Source organism: Gracilinanus agilis, chromosome 3, assembly GCF_016433145.1.
Source record: "Gracilinanus agilis isolate LMUSP501 chromosome 3, AgileGrace, whole genome shotgun sequence".
NCBI lineage: Eukaryota > Metazoa > Chordata > Mammalia > Didelphimorphia > Didelphidae > Gracilinanus > Gracilinanus agilis.
Window position 1 is genome coordinate 120503480 of NC_058132.1, and position 20208 is coordinate 120523687.

General features: G+C 36.4%; 1 protein-coding gene across 2 annotated transcripts in view; it reads right to left on the reverse strand.

Moving 5' to 3' along the window:
• RCBTB1 (RCC1 and BTB domain containing protein 1) overlaps positions 1 to 20208 on the reverse strand; it is a 51676-nt gene that overhangs the window by 17673 nt on the left and 13795 nt on the right. Inside the window, exons 2-6 of one of the 2 annotated variants that reach the window (XM_044668239.1) lie at positions 19155 to 19243; positions 18249 to 18418; positions 17677 to 17827; positions 13476 to 13642; positions 8461 to 8619 (exon numbers count right to left, since the gene is read on the reverse strand). In XM_044668239.1, the coding sequence (XP_044524174.1) occupies positions 8461 to 8619; positions 13476 to 13642; positions 17677 to 17827; positions 18249 to 18374 (603 nt within the window). In that variant the 5' untranslated portion in view covers positions 18375 to 18418; positions 19155 to 19243. The remainder of the gene's footprint in view (positions 1 to 8460; positions 8620 to 13475; positions 13643 to 17676; positions 17828 to 18248; positions 18419 to 19154; positions 19244 to 20208) is intronic. The other variant, XM_044668240.1, reaches the window with a different exon arrangement.

Below are 20208 nucleotides of genomic sequence, written 5' to 3' on the forward strand. Positions count from 1 at the left end.
GTCCTAGAGTCAGGAAGACCTGAGTTCAAATCCAGCCTTAGTCACTTCCTAGCTACATGACCCCTAGGCAAGTCACTTAACCTGTCTGCACCAGTTTCCTCAACTGTAAAATGGAGATAATAGTGGCACCTTCCAGGTTATATGGATCAAATGAAGTATAGTGGCTGATGCATAGTAGGTGTCAAAAAAATATTTATTCCCTCTGCCTTCCCTTCCTTAGACCAGTTTCTCTGGACCTTAGTCAAATCCTTCTACTAAAGATAGTCATTGCAACCCTTATTTGTGACATAAGTCAGTTACCATGTACAGACCTATTGTCTCCACCTATTTTCAAACCTCATTTTATCCATCTGCTTCTATTATTTAAACAAATATTTTGTTTAGTTATAGCATAAGAAATGTGAAACTTCTTCAAAGAATACATAAAATAAAACTTATAGGTCTCAGTATTTTTGTTGGGCAAAGAAGCAGCATTGTTTTCTTTTGGTATGTTCATTTCAGCTTTTTCAAATTATTTTCAGACTGAAGAGATATTTTTTTAGAAGTTAAAACTGCAAACGAATTCAGAGATCTATAATCTATATTCCTTAAAAAAACCACAAAAGGAATTCTGGGAAGACGGCGGCTTAGATGGAGCAAATCTTAAAACCTCCGCACCCTTACACACCGAGATAGAAAACAACGTGCTTGGAGAAGAAAGAGGAACAAATTTAACAATGGGACAGAGCAGGGGGAATCCTACTGCTATACAGCTAAAGAGGTAAAGCAAGAAAAAGGCTTCAATTATTGAACTGTCGGGGCTGAGGATATAGAAGGGGAATCCGAGGACGCCTCCCCCACATGCTGTGCAGAGTCTCCAGTGGCCCCTGAAATCTCCAGGGCGGGTGGGCACCCCCAGGACTCTTGGAGTTGAACACAGGCACTGGAGAAGTAGACTGGAGGAGAAAACCAGAGAAACAGCAAAAACACCTGGAAGATGGTGGCTTAGAGAGAGCCAAATCTCAGACTGCAGACCACTGGGCTTCCTCATACTGAGATAGAGAACAAAGGGCTTCAAGAGGAAAGAAAAGCAGACTAAACACATGGATAGCACAGGGGGACCCTACAGCTGGACAGCTCAGCCAAAATGGTCCTTCTTGTCCCCCCAAAGCTTTTTTCCCCCCTCCTCTCTGAGCTTTTAGCCTCAGGGCAGATTAAGTAGTCCAGACTAATCCAATCGATGCAGGCTAAATACCAACAATTGGACAGACAAGAAGTCTTCAGAGGGCAGAGAAAGTAACTACAAAACTCCATTGCCAGCTGAGGGAAGATCTTTCATCAAAGATCATTAAATACATTTACTGAAACTAGCAGAACAGAAAAGGAAAAAAATATGAATAAACAACAGAAAAAGAGAGAAGAAATGACAATTGACAGCTTCATTCAAGGAAGTGAAAAGAGAGTAAATGAAATAGAAACAGAAGAGGAAGAAGTTCCAGCGAATTAGACACAGGCTTTGTAAGATCTCAAAATTCAATTAACTCTATAACTTCAGGAACTCAAAAAGCAATCAAGAGAGGCTGAAGACAATTTGAAAAAGGAAATACATGAACTAAAACAAGAAAATAAAGTCTTAAAAGCCAGAATTGGCCAACTTGAAAATGAAGCAAAAAGGGCAAAAGATGATCTACAAAGAAAATCAGACCAGAAGGAGGATGACCAAAAAGCCAGGGATGAAATTCAGTCTTTAATAAACAGAACTCAACAACTAGAAGCAAATGACTTCACAAGGCAGCAAGAATATAATAAAACAAAATTTAAAAAATGAAAAATTTGAGGAGAATATGAAACACTTCATTGATTCAACCAAAGATCTGGAGAACAGAGCAAGAAGAGACAATTTAAGAATTATTGGTTTACCAGAACATCATGAAAAAAGAAAAAGTTTAGACATCATCCTACAAGAAATTAACAGAGACAACTGCCCTGACATTCTCAAACAAGAGGGAAAAGTAGAAATTGAAAGAATCCACAGATCACCTCCTACATTTTAATCCACAACTGACAACTTCTAGGAATATTATAGCCAAATTAAAAAACCACCAGACCAAGGAAAAAATATTACAAGCTGCTAAAAAGAAGTCATTCAGATATCAGGGAACCACAGTTAGGATAACACAGGATCTAGCTGCATCTACACTGAAGGACCGGAAGGCATGGAACATAATATTCCAGAAAGCAAAAGAACTGGGTCTAAAACCAAGAATCAACTATCCAGCAAAACTGACTATTTTATTGCAGGGGAAAAGTATGGTCATTCAATAAAATTGAGGACTTCCAAGCATTCATAATGAAAAAACTGGACTTAAACAAAGAGTTTGCTGCCCAAACACAGAACTCAAGAGAATCACCATAAGGTAATTAAGAGAATGGGGGAGGGGGAAAATCTTTTCTTTAAGGGACCCAATAAGTTCAATCAATTTGTATCCTAAGAAGAAAAGAAGATATTGGCAAATATTAAAAATTGTTATTATCAACAGGGTAACTAGGAGAAGTTTACATAGAGGGAACAGTGACAAACTGTATAGGATGTAATGTCAAGCTATATATATATATGTATGTATGTATGTATGTATGTATGTATGTATGTATGTATGTATAAATATATACAAAAATAGAGCGGGGGGAAGAAGGTAATATTAAGAAAAATGGGAAAATAAACAAAATGGAGTAAATTTATACTCCATAAAGAAGCACGTGGGGCCAACAGGGAAGAATAGCAATACACTGTAAGAGTAAAGAGGTTGGAGAGTGGAAATATTTAATACTAAAGTACATTCAAATCAACTTAAAGAGGGAAGAACAATCAGATGTATTAGGGCAGAGAATTGATTCGTGCCTTATAGAGAAATAGAAGGGTAACAAAAGGACTGGTGGGGAGGGAAATAACACTAGGAAGGGGGGGAGCTTAAAAAGATCCTAAAGAAGAATAAGAGGGGAATAAGAAGGGAGAGGGGAGAAAGGGAACTACAATAAGGGAGGGGATTAGGGGAACTGATTAAAAACAAAACACTGGTATTGAAGGAAATAGTGAAAGAAGAAAGGACAGCATAAAGAGAGAGAATCAAAATGTCTGGGAATACACAGTTGATAATTATAACTCTGAATGTGAATGGGATGAACTTGCCCATAAAATGGAAGCAAATAGAGTGGATTAGAAACCAAAATCCTACCATATGTTGTTTACAAGAGCCAGGCAGACATACATAGAGTAAAAATGAAAGGATGGAGCAAAATCTATTGGGCTTCAAATGAGAAAAAAGAAGGCAGGGGTTGCCATCATGATCTCTGGCAGAGCCAAAGTAAGAATAGATATGGTTAAAAGAGATGGGGAAGGTAACTACATCCTAACAAAAGGCAGTATAAACAATGAAGAAATATCAGTACTCAACATGTATGCACCAAATGGTATAGCTTCCAAATTTCTAAAGGAGAAGCTAGTGGAGCTAAAGGATGAAATAGACAGCAAAACTATACTAGTGGGGGACCTCAACCTTCCCCTATCAGACCTAGATAAATCAAACCAAAAAATAAATAAGAAAGAGATAAGAGAGGTGAATGAAACCCTAGAAAAATCAGAGTTAATAGATATATGGAGAAAAATAGGGACAAAAAGGAATACACCTTTTCAGCAGCACATGGAACATTCACAAAGATAAGACCATGTAATAGGGCACAGAAACATGGTAAACAAATGCAAAAAAACAGAAATAATAAATGCAACATTATCAGATCATAATGCAATAAAAATAGTTATTAGTAAGAATACATGGAGAGGCAAACCAAAAACTAATTGGAAATTAAATAATGTTTCTCCAAAATAATTTAGTGAAAGAACAAATCATAGAAACAATAATTTCATTGAAGACAATGACAATGAGACTTCTTACCCAAACCTATGGGATGCAGCCAAAGCAGTTCTAAGGGGAAAATTTATATCACTGAGTGCATATATCAACAAATTAGGGAGGGCAGAGACTAATGAATTGGGAATACAACATAAAAAACCAGAAAATGAACAAATTAAAAATCCTCAAATGAAAACTAAATTAGAAATACTAAAAATCAAAGGAAAAATTAATAAAATCAAAAGCAAAAGAACTATTAAATTAATAAGACTAGAAGCTGGTATTTTGAAAAAACAGATAAAATAGACAAAGTACTAGTAAATCTAATAAAAAAAGAAAAAAAGAAAATCAAATTAATAATATCAAAGATGAAAAGGGAGACCTCACCTCTGATGAAGAGGAAATTAAGGCAATCATTAAAAACTATTTTGCCCAATTATATGGCAATAAATATAGCAATCTATGTGACATAGATGAATATTTTCAAAAATACAAATTGCCTAGATTAATAGCAGAAGAAAAAGAATACTTAAATAATCCCATATCAGAAAAAGAAATTGAACAAGCCATCAAAGAACTCCCTAAGAAAAAACCACCAGCGCCTGATGGATTCACAAGTGAATTCTATCAGACATTCAAAAAGCAACTAATTCCAATACTATACAAACTATTTGACATAATAAGCAAAGAAGGAGTTTTACCAAACTCCTTTTATGATACAAATATGGTACTGATCCCAAAGCCAGGTAGATCAAAAACAGAGAAAGAAAACTACCGACCAATCTCCTTAATGAACACAGATGCAAAAATCATAAACCAAATACGAGCAAAAAGACTCCAGCATGTGATCACGAGGGTTATTCATCATGATCAGGTGGGATTTATACCAGGAATGCAAGAATGGTTCAATATATGGAAAACCATCCACATAATTGACCATAACAACAAGCAAACCAACAAAAATCACATGATTATCTCAATAGATGCTGAAAAAGCCTTTGACAAAATACAACACTCATTCCTCTTGAAAACACTAGAAAGTATAGGAATAGAAGGTCCTTTCCTAAAAATAATAAACAGTATATATCTAAAACCATCAACAAGCATCATATGGAATGGGGATAAATTAGAAGCCTTCCCAATAAGATCAGATATGAAACAAGGATACCTACTATCACTTCTATTATTTAACATTGTACTAGAAACACTAGCAGTAGCAATTAGAGAAGAAAAAGAAATTGAAGGTATTAAAATAGGCAGTGAGGAGACTAAGCTATCACTCTTTGCAGATGATATGATGGTCTACTTAAAAAATCCTAGAGAATCAACTAAGAAACTTGTAGAAATAATCCACAACTTTAGCAAAGTTGCAGGATACAAAATAAATGCACAGAAATCATCAGCATTTCTATATATTTCCAACACATTAGAGCAGCAAGAGGTAGAAAGAGAAACACCATTTAAAATCACCCTAGACAACATAAAATACTTAGGAATCTATCTACCAAAACAAACACAGGAATTATATGAAAACAACTACAAAACAGTTTCCAAACAATTAAAACTAGATCTAAACAATTGGAAAAACAATGATTACTCATAGGTAGGACGAGCTAACATAATAAAAATGATCATTCTACCCAAATTAATTTACCTATTTAGGGCCATACCTATCAAACTACCAAAAAACTTTTTTACTGAATTAGAAAAAAATATAACAAAGTTCATTTGGAAGAACAAAAGATCAAGAATATCAAGAGAAATAATAAAAAAAAATGTGAAGGAAGGTGGCCTAGCAGTACTAGATATTAAACTATATTATAAAGCAGCGTCCATCAAAACGGTATGGTACTGGCTAAGAGAAAGAAGGGAGGATCAGTGGAATAGACTTGGGGTAAGTGACGTCAGCAAAACAGTGTATGATAAACCTAAAGAGCCCAACTTTTGGGACAAGAATCCACTGTTTGACAAAAACTGCTGGGAAATTTGGAAAACAATATGGGAGAGATTAGGTTTAGATCAACATCTCACACCCTACACCAAGATAAATTCAGAATGGGTGAATGACTTGAATATAAAGAAAGAAACTGTAAGTAAATTAAGTGAACACAGAATAGTATACTTGTCAGATCTCTGGGAAAGGAAAGATTTTTATACCAAGCAAAAATTAGAAAAAATTACAAAATTTAAAATAAATTATTTTGATTATATTAGATTAAAAAGTGTTTGTTCAAACAAAAACAATGCAACCAAAATCAGAAGGGAAACAACAAAATGGGAAAAAATCTTTATAATGAAAAACTCAGACAGAGGTGTAATTACTCAAATATACAAGGAACTAAATCAATTGTATTAAAAAATCAAGCCATTACCCAATTGATAAATGGGCAAGAGACATGAATAGGCAATTTTCAGATAAAGAAATCAAAACTATCAATAAGCTCAGAAGAAATCTTGTTCTAAATGTTCTAAATCTCTAATAATTAAGAGAAATGCAAATCAAAAGAACTCTGAGGTACCACCTCACACCTAGCAGATTGGCTAAAATGATAGCAGGGGAGAGTAACGAATGTTGGAGGGGATGTGGCAAAATTGGGACATTAATGCAATGCTGGTGGAGTTGTGAACTGATCCAACCATTCTGGATGGCAATTTGGAACTATGCCCAAAGAGTGCTAAAAGAATGCCTGCCCTTTGATCCAGCCGTAGCATTGCTGGGTTTGTACCCCAAAGAGTTCATAGATAAAAAGACTTGTACAAAAATATTTATAGCCATGCTCTTTGTGGTGGCAAAAAACTGGAAAGTGAGGGTATGTCCTTTAATTGGGGAATGGCTGAACAAATTGTGGTATATGCTGGTGATGGAATACTACTGTGCTCAAAGGAATAATCAACTGGAGGAATTCCATGTGAACTGGAAAGACCTCCAGGAATTGATGCAGAGTGAAAGGAGCAGAACCAGAAGAACATTGTACACAGAGACTGATACACAGTGGTAAAACCGAATGTAATGGACTTCTATACTAGTAGCAATGCAATGAGCCAGGACAATTCTGAGGGATTTAGGGAAAAGAACGCTACCCACATTCAGAGGAAGAACTACAGGAGTGGAAACACAGAAGAAAAACAACTACTTGAACACTTGGGTTGATGAGGACATGATTGGGGATGTAGACTCGAAACTACCACACCAATGCAACTACCAATAATATAGAAATAAGTCTTGATAGATGACACGTTAAAACCAGTGGAAATGCGTGTTGGCTATGGGGGTGGGGGGTAGTGAAGGGGGCTGAAGGGGAAAGTAAGAACATGAATCATGTAACCACGGAAATCTTTTCTAAAAATAAAAAAAATTAAAATAGGAATACCGCCCCCCCAAAAAAGAAAAAAACAAAACTCTAACCTTCTGCCTTAGAATCAATATTGTGTATTGGTTCCAGGGCAGAAGACTGGTAAGAACTAGGCAATGGGGGGGGGGGGGGAGAGGGGAGGGGTGTTAAATGACTTGCCCAGAGTCACACAGCTAGGACGTGTAAGAGGCCAAATTTGAAACCAGGAGCTTGTTTCTGGGCCTGGCTCTCAAACTACTGTGCCACCTAGTTGCCCCCTATTAATCTATATTCTTTGGTCAATTCCCTTATGTCAAATTGTGAAGCTATGTAATCCGAATTTATTTTTCACAGAAGAATTATACAAGGGCATTTTTTAAATGATATAATCTTGTGAACTCACTGGTATGAGCTCTCAGTGAGAAAACTTCCTCCAATAAATGCACCAATGCAAACTGATAGCTCCCCAGAAATTAAGTCCTAGTAAGTTCCCTGGGAGCACTGAGAATGACTTGCTCATGATAATCATAAGCCAATATGCTGAAGGCAGGCTGTCAACATGAGTATGCCTGACTGAGGCCAGTCCTTTATCCACTATGCCAGCTTGGCTTTTCTATACATACTAAAGTCATGAATATATGAAAACATTTTTATACACTGGTTACCGACTAATAAAAGTAAATCAGCAATAACAGGTACACAAAAGTGTTTCTGCAACTGTATTCAGCTACGTAGTTTCAGAATACAAGTAGAACTCTAAAAAAAGGTATTCTATTGATTAAGAGCCTGACTAACCAGTGTATTTGAATACAGTAAGAAAAGGCTATATGGTTGCATGTGGTGAAGAAGGCAAGCTTCTATTGAAAAGCTTTATACCCAGAATAAGAGATATTCATTCAACATATCCTTAAGGATCCATTAACTATTTGGGTCTTACCCCAAAGAAAAAAACTTAAACCCACTGGAATGAATATGTACACCAAATCAAGTTAATTTCTCCCTGATTTGCAACTTAGACTTAAATTAACTTGGAATTTAGAAATTTTACATTGGACAGAAATCAGCCTCCCTATTTCCAAGCCACTGTCCAGCAATGCTTCCCTCTGGTAGTTACATTACAGAATTAAATCAATGCTCAGTCATCCATCCAATAGGCTCAATTACATGAAGAAATAAAGAGTTCTTTTCAACTTATATTCCTGAGGGGGAACTAAAAAAACATAAGAGGCAAGAGATCTCACCTCGCCATTGTCCAATACAGCCATAGAAGAAGTCTGGCCACATGCTATGCTCACGACCCTCTTAATGTGTAAACAGTTTGTAACTTTCCTAGGAGTTGGTTGATTTGCTGTAGATCCAGATCCCACTTGACCGCAGTTATTATAACCCCAAGCATAAACCTGTACCAAGAGGAAACAAGGGGGTGGAAAAGGAGGTGTGGTAAGAGTTTAAGCTCTGATAAAACATTCTCGTTATAACACCAAAATACAAGGAAATCTTGTTTTAACTATACAAAGATATGAATAAAAAATAATAGCTTAAAAAAAAAAGACTAGAAAGAATGGTAATTTCAAGCATGCTTGATGGAAGACTTCTTAGTGAAACTAAAATCCTAATGAACTCATCTCCTCACTTTGAAATTTCCCTAGAGGCAAGGGCTCCAAATTAGTGGTCAGTTCAGGCTCTGGGTCAAACCTGCCCTTGGGAATCTCTACCTCCTGAAATGAGTGATCTGGGGGTAAAATTTTGCTATGCAACCATCCCATTCTAGGCTACTTTACCCTAGAAACTTTAAGGACTAGACCCATCTTAGTTGCCAATACTGCTAACGTTCTAAAATTCTATGATTGTTCTGTATTTTAACTCTCAAAAAGTTGGATTAGACTACTTCCTTGTCTCTATCTTAGGGATTCAAATCCCAGATGCAGACAGCACTCCTATTTTATTTCATCCTAACATTCAAGGCTCTTTAATCCAGCCCATATTCGAGGCCAATACATTCTCTGGAAGTGGAGACTTGAGAAGAAAGGGGTGGTTTCTTTTGGCACTAAGAGATACCACAATCAAATTTGCTCAAAATTTTTTCCTATAACTAAACTACTAACTATTGAAGCACTAGCCTTATTTTTTTCTAGTGTACTCCTTTGAAAGAGGATTAAAAGAGATCTGGTTAAAAAAAAATGCTACTTGCCCATGAGATGGACACTTGAGATAACTATAATGATGTAAGAAACAGAAAATATCAACAAAAACAAAAAAGAGATCTGATATATTAGTAATAGTAACCTAGCAAACTGAAGCACAATAACATCTTAAGTGAGGAAAAAAAATCGTGTATACCTTTATTTTATAAGTTTTCTTCCCCTATTAGATGGTAAACCCCTTGAGAGCAGGAGCTAATTCTATCTATTCCCAGTTCCTAACCTAGAATAAGCCTATATGCCTTATTGACTCCCCTATTGTATCAGTGTGGAGATTTTCAGAAACCAAACACACTCAACATGTATTTTTCTATTGCCTTTTCTAAGAAGTTTCTTCAATGTTTTGTTATTACCTCTGAATCTACACTTATATACTATAAAAACTCACATCATGACTTCCAGTGAAATTAGTTGTTTGTCCTCAAAATTGTGCCTGTGATTCTCTAGTTTCATTCACTGTGTCATCCCTTGCTGCCAGATAGCTGTCACCTCTCATGCTGTTGGTGTGACCATAAGCAAGGAATATCATCTGCTGTCTCCCATGACCTCCAAATAACAATGTTTGCAGGGGAGAACCCAGGTGTCCAACGTTTAGTAACTTTCACCTGAAGATAACTATACTTGTCAAATGTGGATGTGTCCAAGTTTTAGGACAACTATCTTTCTTCTTTACAAAGGCTTACTTCTGGGTGCTAGCTGTTTCTCAGATGGCTGAGGTTGCTGAGGTCTGACCACTATCCAGTGTTGTGCCTCTATCTCATTAGATCATTGCTGCAATAACTTCTGGCATTGCAATTCAAGTTGTACATAATACTGCTGAATAAAATAAAGTTCAATGTTATCCAAGCAAAATATAGAGAAGACCTTTAAAAAAAACAAGCAATTTATATACCTGGTTAGTGGGGGGGAGAAAACTATCTATATGATACTTTTTTTCATGTTGAAAGATTACACATAGATGGGCTCTCTCTCAGACACGTAAAACCTGTAACACTGACAAGGAAGAATGTAGTCCATGCTGGGGGAATAAATGGTATGGGGAATATTGGCAAAGGAACCAAAAAGAGAAAGAATCATTATCCCAGGCAAAAACATGAAGTTAAAAGGCACTTTCCCTGTATGTTCTGCCAAGAGAAATGAGCACAATGAAATGACTAGTTCTGTGTCTCATAGATTTTAGTGTTCAAAATGTAGATTTTAGTCCATGCTTCTTGAAGTGAGGTAGAACCTGGCCCAGGACAAATAGAATGTGCCATATGTAACACTTAAGAGCTTATACTACTAGCCCGTTAATTTTATATGCGTGAATAAAATAAACTCATGCAGTTCAACTTTGAGCAAGTCACTTAACCTTTGTGGGGCTTGGTTTCTTCAACTGTAAAATGAGAAGCTAGACTAGATGGTTTCTATAGTCCCCACCAGCACTAGATCTATAATTCTATAATCTACCTCCTTTAATAATAAAACTACTTAGCTGAGCTATGTCTCCCCTGACATCCTGTGCTATCAACAGATCCAATAGCATGCTGGGGAGCTCTCCTGAGGCCACAAACAAGAGCTGAGTGAGCAGGGCAGGAACGGATGGATTTCAATCTGCGTCACTAGAGACAGCACCATCGATAACATCCAAAGAGCTAATCGAGTATTGAAATAAGTAAAGTCTCATCTTTGGTGGAGAAACAAACCTGAATCTCTTTTGGCATGATTGCCCTGTGTGCCTCTTCTTTCCTGTCATCCATCTGCCTATTTCCTAGACACTTTGGAAGTCTATTTCCAATACAACTCACATATATTAATCCTACTAATTACATACACAAATTAATTGTAGTGTGGCTGTTTCAGTTTCCTAAGCACTAGAAAAGAGACTCACAAAACAATTGAGATTGGGAAATTGCTTTAAAAAGACAAAATTTGTTAAAAATTCACAGTTTTGTGATCTCAGACAAATTAGTTAACCTTATTTAACTTTATTACTTCATCTGAAATATAACAACAATACTAAAGTGCCTTCCCCAATAATTTTAACTTCTATCTACTCTGGATATATCTTTTATACATAGTCCATTCTGCTATAATTTCGCTGTCCTACAAATCACTGCCCTATCCAAAATTGTGCAATAAAAACTAGAAAACTCATGAGGATAATGGGGCTAGGAACACAACACTAAAATGTCATCAGTGACATAAAAAAAAATAGGAACCTAATAAAACAGTTTGATACATGTCAAATGATTAAGAAATAAACGCTGTAATACATAGAGGTAAAGTCCACAGCTTTGTGCTGCTTTTCCCCCACCCTGGTTCCCAAAGCAGTCAAATTGGCAAAGTTAATGGCTATGGGGGCTTGGGCCAAAGTCAAGATGAAGGTATGGGGAAGGGATAGAATATGGATACTGACTAACCTTCTACCACCCATACTTCCTACTGCACTAAAAGATATACAATAAAAATAACACTTTACCTTGAAAAAAGAACTCAAGTTTGCTTTGAAGTGGGCATTAGGAATTAAAATGTATTGTCATTATGATTTTTATGCAGTTTCCTGTACTCTCTCACAGATGTGCATAAACAAAAGTAAAATCTGCATTATATTCAAATTGTTCCCCAATATATAAATTACTTTGAAACAAATTAACATTTTCAAAATAGGCATCATAGTAGAACTGATTTTCAATTTTTGTATACATTGTCTCTCCCATTAGAATGTCCCTTATGCCCAAAAGGCTTTAAATGACTGCCTGCCCTTTGATCCAGTCATTTCTGGGTTTGTATCTCAAAGAGGTAATAGGGAAAAATATACGCACAAAAATATTTACAGCTGCGCTCTTTGTGGTGGCAAAAAATTGGAAAATGAGGGGGTGTCCATTGAATGAGAAATGGTTGAAAAAATTGTGGTATCTGTTGGTGATGGAATACTAATACACTATGGCACAATTGAACGCAACGGACTTCTCTATTAGCAGAAATGCAATGACATAGGACAATTCTGAAGGACTTTATGAGAAAGAATGCTATCAACACTCAGAGAAAGAACTGTGGGAGTAGAAACACAGAAGACAAACATTTCCTTGATCACATGGTTCGATGAGGATATGACTGGGGATGTAGACTCTAAATCAGTGGTTCCCATACTTTTTTGGCCTACTGCCCCCTTTCCAGAAAAAATATTACTTAGCCCCCTGGAAATCAATTTTTAAAAAATTTTAATAGCAATTAATAGGAAAGATAAATGCACTTGTGGCCATCACCGCTCCCCTAGATTGCTACAACACCCACCAGGGTGCGGTAGTGCCCACTTTGGGAATCACTGCTCTAAATGATGGCTCTATTGCAAATAATATGGAAATAGGTCTTGATCAACAACACATGTAAAACCCAGTTGAATTGCTCGTTGGCCATGGGAGGAGGGGAGGGAAAGAACATGAATCATATAACCATGGAAAAATACTCTAAATTAAATAAACAAACAAATAAATGTAAATTTCTTAAGGACAGAGACCGTTTTTCCTTTTTCTCTCTCCAGAGCTTAGTGCAGTGTCTGGCATAGTTAATTGCTTAATCATTGATTGATGCTCACCTCGCAAGGCCATAATTAGGATTTTTTAAAAAGTACATAAAAGTATTTTGTAAGAATAAATGAGTTATTATAATTATTATTACCATGCATTATTGGTATTCTTGGGTGATCTTAGCCTAGACACAACTGTTGTTACAAACATCAAGGCCACCAAAAAAGAGAAGTAAAGCTTTATTTAGTAGTAAAATGAGATTTTGCAAAAAGAAAGGGCTGAAAAACAGATGGCAAATTATTTCATGTCCTACTGTAATAGCAGCACAATTTCTGATAATAGTCAAGAGTAAGGCATTGAATAAGCCTAACTGTACTGCTACCAATACAGTGTTACTCATGTCATAATGTAGACTGTACTAAAGGAAAAAAATGATTACAAAGTGTTTATGTGAGAAGGAACTAAATATTTGTGGTAGCTAGTATAGGTTGTTTTCATTACTAATTAAATATTATTACTTTTAGTAATAATAATGACAGCACTTACCTCTCCATCAGCTGCCAGGGCCATAGAATGATGTGAACCACAAGCAACTTCTACCACTTGCTTAATCAAGAGATTGGTACAAACTTGAATTGGAGCAATGCCTTGGTTGGTTGTTCCATTGCCAAGCTGGCTATATCCATTGTGACCCCAGGCATAAACCATTCCATCTATATAAAATATTTACATACATCAAGTTTCAAAATCAAATGGGGAAAAAGAGAGGGAGAATCTCTTCTCCTCCCAACTAATACCCACCTTTTAACATTTCTACTCTTTCATCCTTCATATCTTTCTTATTTATCCACCCCAACCAACCCCATTTTCCACTAAGTCATATTTTGAGGGAGAGAAAAGCCTGAACTCAAAAGACTACATGATCTCTAAGGTCCCTTATAGCTCTAAATCAATGAAACATGAATATTTATAATCATTTCATCCAGTTCATAATGTACAAATGTTTTCTAAGAGCCAAGGTTGGTTCGTTAAGAAGAATTATGCCCAAAAAGTCTTATAATAACCTTGTAAAAAAAAAAAAGGAAGAGTAGATCAGTAAAATACTAATATGTGAGTCTCAACAAGAATTTTTATGAAATATTTTTTTCCTGTCCACAAGGACACCGTGAAAAACATGGACTAAAAGATAGCATCATAAGTTGATTTTCAGAACTGGGTGACTAATTAATTAGACCATGGAGCTGTTCATAATAAATTGAAATGGAAGGCCATCTTTCTGATTAATCTATTGGCCCAGAAGTTTGTCTGATGTAAAATAAAGTCTTGCTCTTATATCTAAAAAATAAATCATATAAGTAAAAGATGAAGAAACCTCTTTAAAGTGGTTTATTCAAACAAAAACACCCACACAACAGCCAAAAAGCAACTTTTGACTGGGGGGGGAGCGGGGAGGCATGGGGTGTGTGTGGCAGGCATAGGACCTGTGATTTTATTGGCATGGGGAACTTTGGATGAGAAAACATTCTTTATCAATACAGATCAGCATATGCTCTGCACCATATCACAACAGAAAGTTACCTGGGGCACTGAGAGGTCGTGGGACCTACTCATAGACACATAGTCATGTGTCAGAGGGAAAAATTAAACTCATGCTTGTTGACCTCTAAGGCAAACTCTCCATGTATCACACCATGTTGCCTCTCCTTTCCTTGTGTGACCTTAGACCGAAATAAGAGAAGTATAGTGCCCAGCACAAAGGAGGCAATAGTTTTATTAATGTATACTTCAAATAATTACATTTTATGTAGGATGCTGACAAGCTGAAGAACAGCCAGAATAGGATAGTGAGGGCACTGGAAAATATTCCATGAGTGGATTGGCTGAAGGAGCTAGCATGTTTGGCCCAGAGAGATGAAGACTTCTTAGGGATCCAATAAGGATAGAGATGGAAATAGGAAATGGACATGTGACTTCATTACTACAGAGAACTTTAAGATGAGGAAACTCCCTCTACCAAGGCAGACCAGCACCTGTTCTGCAATTAAGCTATAATTTTAAAGTTAATGGCCTTGCCTCAGGTCACCCAGCTAATATGGATCAGAGTTGGAATGTAACCTCAAGTCTTCCTTGCTCCAAGGCCAGATCTCTGTCTACAAAGCCAAATATATCAAAGTCAATCAATTTAAAAGAGGAATTAGAATTACAATTGGTCCCTGAAAGCAGAATTAGCATTAGCAGATAAAAGTTACAGGAATTTGAACTATGGATCAAAAAAAAAAAAAAAAAAGAAAAAAAAAACTCTTAATTATAGCAGCTCAAAAATGGAATGGACTATCTTAAAGATAGTGAATTTCTTGTTACTAAAGGTGTTCAAAAAAAAGCTTAAAAATAACTACTAATTAGAGATGGGGTATTTAGGTCAGGCTCATGATCTGGGTAGGGTTTGTATCAGATGACTTCCCACTTTGGGATTCTAGGGTATAAAATCCTACGGTAACATTGATAAATACATACATATGTACATATGGATACCAAAATCTTTGGGAAATAATCATTATCTTTTAGGTTTCCAGAGAAAATCCTCTTAAAGAAAGAATAAAATACTCATTTCCTCTTCTTTGAACTCTTAAAAAAAAGGGTGTTCCCTGTCTGAAGCCATCCTAGTGTTTTGAGGGACAGGGTCCTCAAACACTGGTTAGAGTTGCATTCCCTTCAGGCAATGGATCAATCATACTTATATATTTATCATTTACAATATCAAAGAATTCAGTCCACATATTCACTATTACAACATTCATTCTAATTGGCATTATCTAGCAAATCATAATATATACCTCTTTGGTCTACCTTTAGGAGCCCCTGAGTTAATGTGGGGGCTAAAACTTAATCAGATTCAGATAAGCTCCTACCCAAAGACTTCTCTCTAAGCAAGCCTGGGCATTCTTTTAGGTGGAAGACAGTTATTGCACCTAGAGGGCCCACTAAATTGGCCCTCCTGACCAATTCCATGAGGAACCTTTCAGAGAGTTCTTAGTCCTGCATAAAACAAGTAATTTACAGCTGAAATGCTCTAGACTGGAATGCTTCCTGAGGCTCCCAGTTCCTAGTCCAACCCCCTCAAATTCCTAGAAATTCTAAAGCCTCTAATCTATGGCCCAGGTTCTCCTTTCCCATCATCTAGGAGCCCTGACTATTTTTAGACCCCTTGCTACTGCTCTACAAGGACATTTTGTAGTAAATACTCTTAAGATACAATTATTAATACTTGAGGTTTTTTCTGATCACATTTCAGATAACTTTCTGTAGTTGGTATATCTCTGTCTTTGTAAGGTTAGTACTTTCCCTGAGATTATCTCCAATTTGTTCTGTATAGATCATGTTTGTACATCATTGTTTGCATGTTGTCTTCCCTCATTAGACTGTAAGCTTAAAGAGCAGAGACTTTTTTCCTCTTTCTTTGTAAGCCCTGTTCTTAATAGTGTCTAGCACACAGTAGGAATTTAATAAATACTTGTTGATTTGTTCTGATGCACCAGACTTTACCACCATGTCTAGGCCCACCTGGTTACCTTTCCTATTAGGATGTCTATCTTTTGGCTTGTATTTGTATCCCTAGCTCTTAGCACAGATTGTGGCATATTGTAAGTTATTAGTAAGTGCCTATTGCCTGTCACCTGTAGTTCTAACATTTTTTTTAAAACGACAATGCTAAGGAAAATAGATTCCCAACACAAAGAATGGGCTTGCTTTACTTAAAATGAACAGCCTTCAGACTCTCTATCCAATTCATCCCTAAGCTTGATATTATGGTGTGGGCTTATTGTACCTTTATTGTACTGGATAAAGAATATATCTTTTTTGACCAAGAATTTCTAATTATAAGGTATAGCAACACATACCAATTAATATTTAGTATTTCTCAAGATTCCAGAAGGTGGCTTTTCTTTTTAAATAAAATTCAGCTAAATATCTTAACTATTATAGGTATATGACCTACTTACTTTTCCAGGATTTTTAAATGACCCAGCAGATTTTCTCAACTGAAGAGATTCTCTGTGCTGACTACAAATCACCTATGCAAGAACTGGATAGGTACTTAAGCAATGAATATGAAGATTTCATAAAAGCATAGGAAAGACTTATATGTAGATGACTACAATGATGTGTGTGCGTGTATATATACATATATGTATACACACATATATATATATCTAAATAATGCCATGTAATTATATATGAGCAAGCTTGTCCTAGGAGAATTTTTAAAAAAAAAAGTAGCTTCTTCATAGAGGTGGGCACTTTGGGCGTGAAATATTCCATATGTTGTCAAACTTGCTTGGTTTCACCAAACCACTTTCTTACTTCCTCTTTTTTCATGCTTTGTTATAAGCAATAACGTCTTCGTTTAAGGGTGGGGGCAAATATATATTTGGAAAATGAAGGTAATACAAAAACAAAAGATGTTAATAAAAATAAAAATACATAAATGGAAAAATTAGATTAGAAAGTACAAGGCAGCTACTTGGTTGCAGCAGCATATAAGTAAACCAGAAACACAAGGCAATGCCTTTGGAAGTTTGCTAAGCTCTCAGATATCATATTTTCGAATGTAACTGTACCTCCCCCTCTTCTCTCCACTGGAAATGCAAATAAGTAACTCATACTGAATAAAGCCCCTATTCCCTTAACTCAGAATCAATGGTTCCACTTTCCATGTATCAAAGTTTGGGGTCACCTCCCTTTTTACCTTCAGTGCTGAGAAGAACATGTGGTCCACTTCCATAACTAAGGCTTTTAATCTTCTTTCCACACAATGCCTCCAGCTTTTTGGGTACAATAGTGCTCTGATTATCCCCTGTCCCCAGACAGTTACTACAGTTCAGTCCAAATACAAACACCTAGAAAACAAAAAAACTTTTTTAGACTCTATGCCACTTAAGCTTAAGGCTATGAAAAAAGTTCCCATTCCATTCTGGAAATAAAGTATCATTCAAGCTCAGCATGATAACCAATTTATAGCACTCATAAATGGTGAAGAGTAAAGTAATAATATTTACTGAAAAAGCCATTATTGGCTGAAAGCATCTAGTTATAGAATATTTTGTATATCATTTAAATAGGCAATGGCGGAGGAGTAGGGTGGAGAATTTTAAATGATTCCTTTATCATCACACAGTAGTTAGTAAAGGCTGAATAAAATTGAAATTGAATTTGCTTTCACATAAGCTGACCCCTACCATTTCAGCCTCTGGATTACATTTATGTTTCATGGCATAGGCGGTATTATCAAAGTAAGCCAGTGTTTGCTTAGGTTCTTACCTCATCATTATGGGTAACATAGATAGCTTCATTAGCTGATGTGCCAAAGACACATGCTTTCCGGATAGAAGCAATCTCCTGAGGTGAAAGCAGGGTAAATATTGGCCACTTTCCTACATCCACCATGACTCCTGTTCCAAGAAACTCCTATAGATAAGCCGGCATCTCTGCTGCAGTAAACAAGGATTAAAAACAAACATTAAGGTAGTTGAAATAAGCTACATCCTGGCTCTGTAATTGGAATGGGGTTGGGTAAGTGCATTTATAAAACTTAAGGAGAATCATATCCTGTAAATCACTCCATAAAAACAGCTACCTAACACATTCAGGTAGCTACTAATGAAATTTTTTCTTTGTCTTCAAGACAATCTATCTCTTGAGTAAGAAACATTTGACACATGGCCTGGGTGTTTTTTCCCCTTATTCATGTGACTTTTTCTGTCTCAAATAGACATGCATGTCACAGTCAGGCACTGAGCACAAAAATTCTATACAGATCATTTTGTGAATTTTAATGACTATAGTAAGTGGAGAAAAATTTTCACAGAACATTTTCTAGGCAGAAAATGGCATACATATATTATGAAATCATAAATTTGTCTAGGGGCTTCCCTGGAATCAAAACAGAAAAGCATGATTTTTTTTATTATGTATCATGAGACCCCACAGTTGGCTGAACATTTCCTAATCTACCTTTTGCCTTTAGGGAATGAACCTGTGTTGAATAACAATTCACATTTATTTAGTACTTTAACATATATTATTTCATTCCATTTTCCCACTGCCCTATTATCATCCTAATTTTACAGAAAAGGAAGCTGGTTTAGAGAACAAATGACTTCTTCAAGGTTATAAAGCTACTAAATTTGTCTCAGGCTGGTTTGAATTCAGGTCTTTTTTACTCACAGATTAAGGCCAAAGTTTCCTAACAAGTTTTGGCCACAGCTGATGTTTCTGAACTCTTTTTCCTAGGCCTGAAAAGCAGTCAAGAGATTCTGGAAGAGAAATAAATAAAGGTTAGCTCAAAGGATAAAAGAGGCCTGGTCACATTAAGTAGAAGGAAGACCTTATAGCACCTGCAGTCTGAAACAGCCTGAGTCTACACAGCTCAGGAGCCCCTTTACCATAAAGGGCATCTTCACTGTCCTATCAACAACTCTGAAAAGAATCATCTCTTCTGAAACATATAGCATAATCTCTATTTCATAAAGAAGTCAGCTGACCTGGTACTCAAGGAGACCTGGATTCAAGGCCTGCCTCTGACAGATGCTAGAGATGATCCTGGGCAAATTATACTTAACTTTTTTATGCCACAAGCCAACTCTCTAAGATTCAAAGTAACAAGACAGGTGCCAACTTACATTGGTAGAATTTCCTCAACGAGAACTCATTTTACCATTGAAATCACAGAACTGCCCTATTCCTCCCAACCCCTTTCCACTGTAATCAAGGGGCACATACTGGTGCCAGTCCCTGGTTTCCTACCATATAGCCATTGAGACTATTACATTAGAAGTTGTATTTATAGCCATGCTCTTTGTGGTAGCAAAAAACTGGAAAACAAGGGTATGCCCTTCAATTGGGGGGAATGGCTGAACAAATTGTGGTATATGCTGGTGATGGAATACTATTGTGCTCAAAGGAATAATCAACTGGAGGAATTCCATGTGAACTGGAAAGACCTCCAGGAATTGATGCAGAGTGAAAGGAGCAGAGCTAGAAGAACATTGTACAAAGAGACTGATACATTGGTAAAACTGAATGTAATGGACTTCTGTACTAGTAGCAATGCAATGAGCCAGGACAATTCTGAGGGATGTATGGAAAAGAACACTACCCATATTCAGAGGAAGAACTGCAGGAGTGGAAACACAGAAGAAAAACAACTGCTTGAACACATGGGTTGATGTAGACATGGTTGGGGATGTACACTCGAAACCATACCAATGCACACATCAAT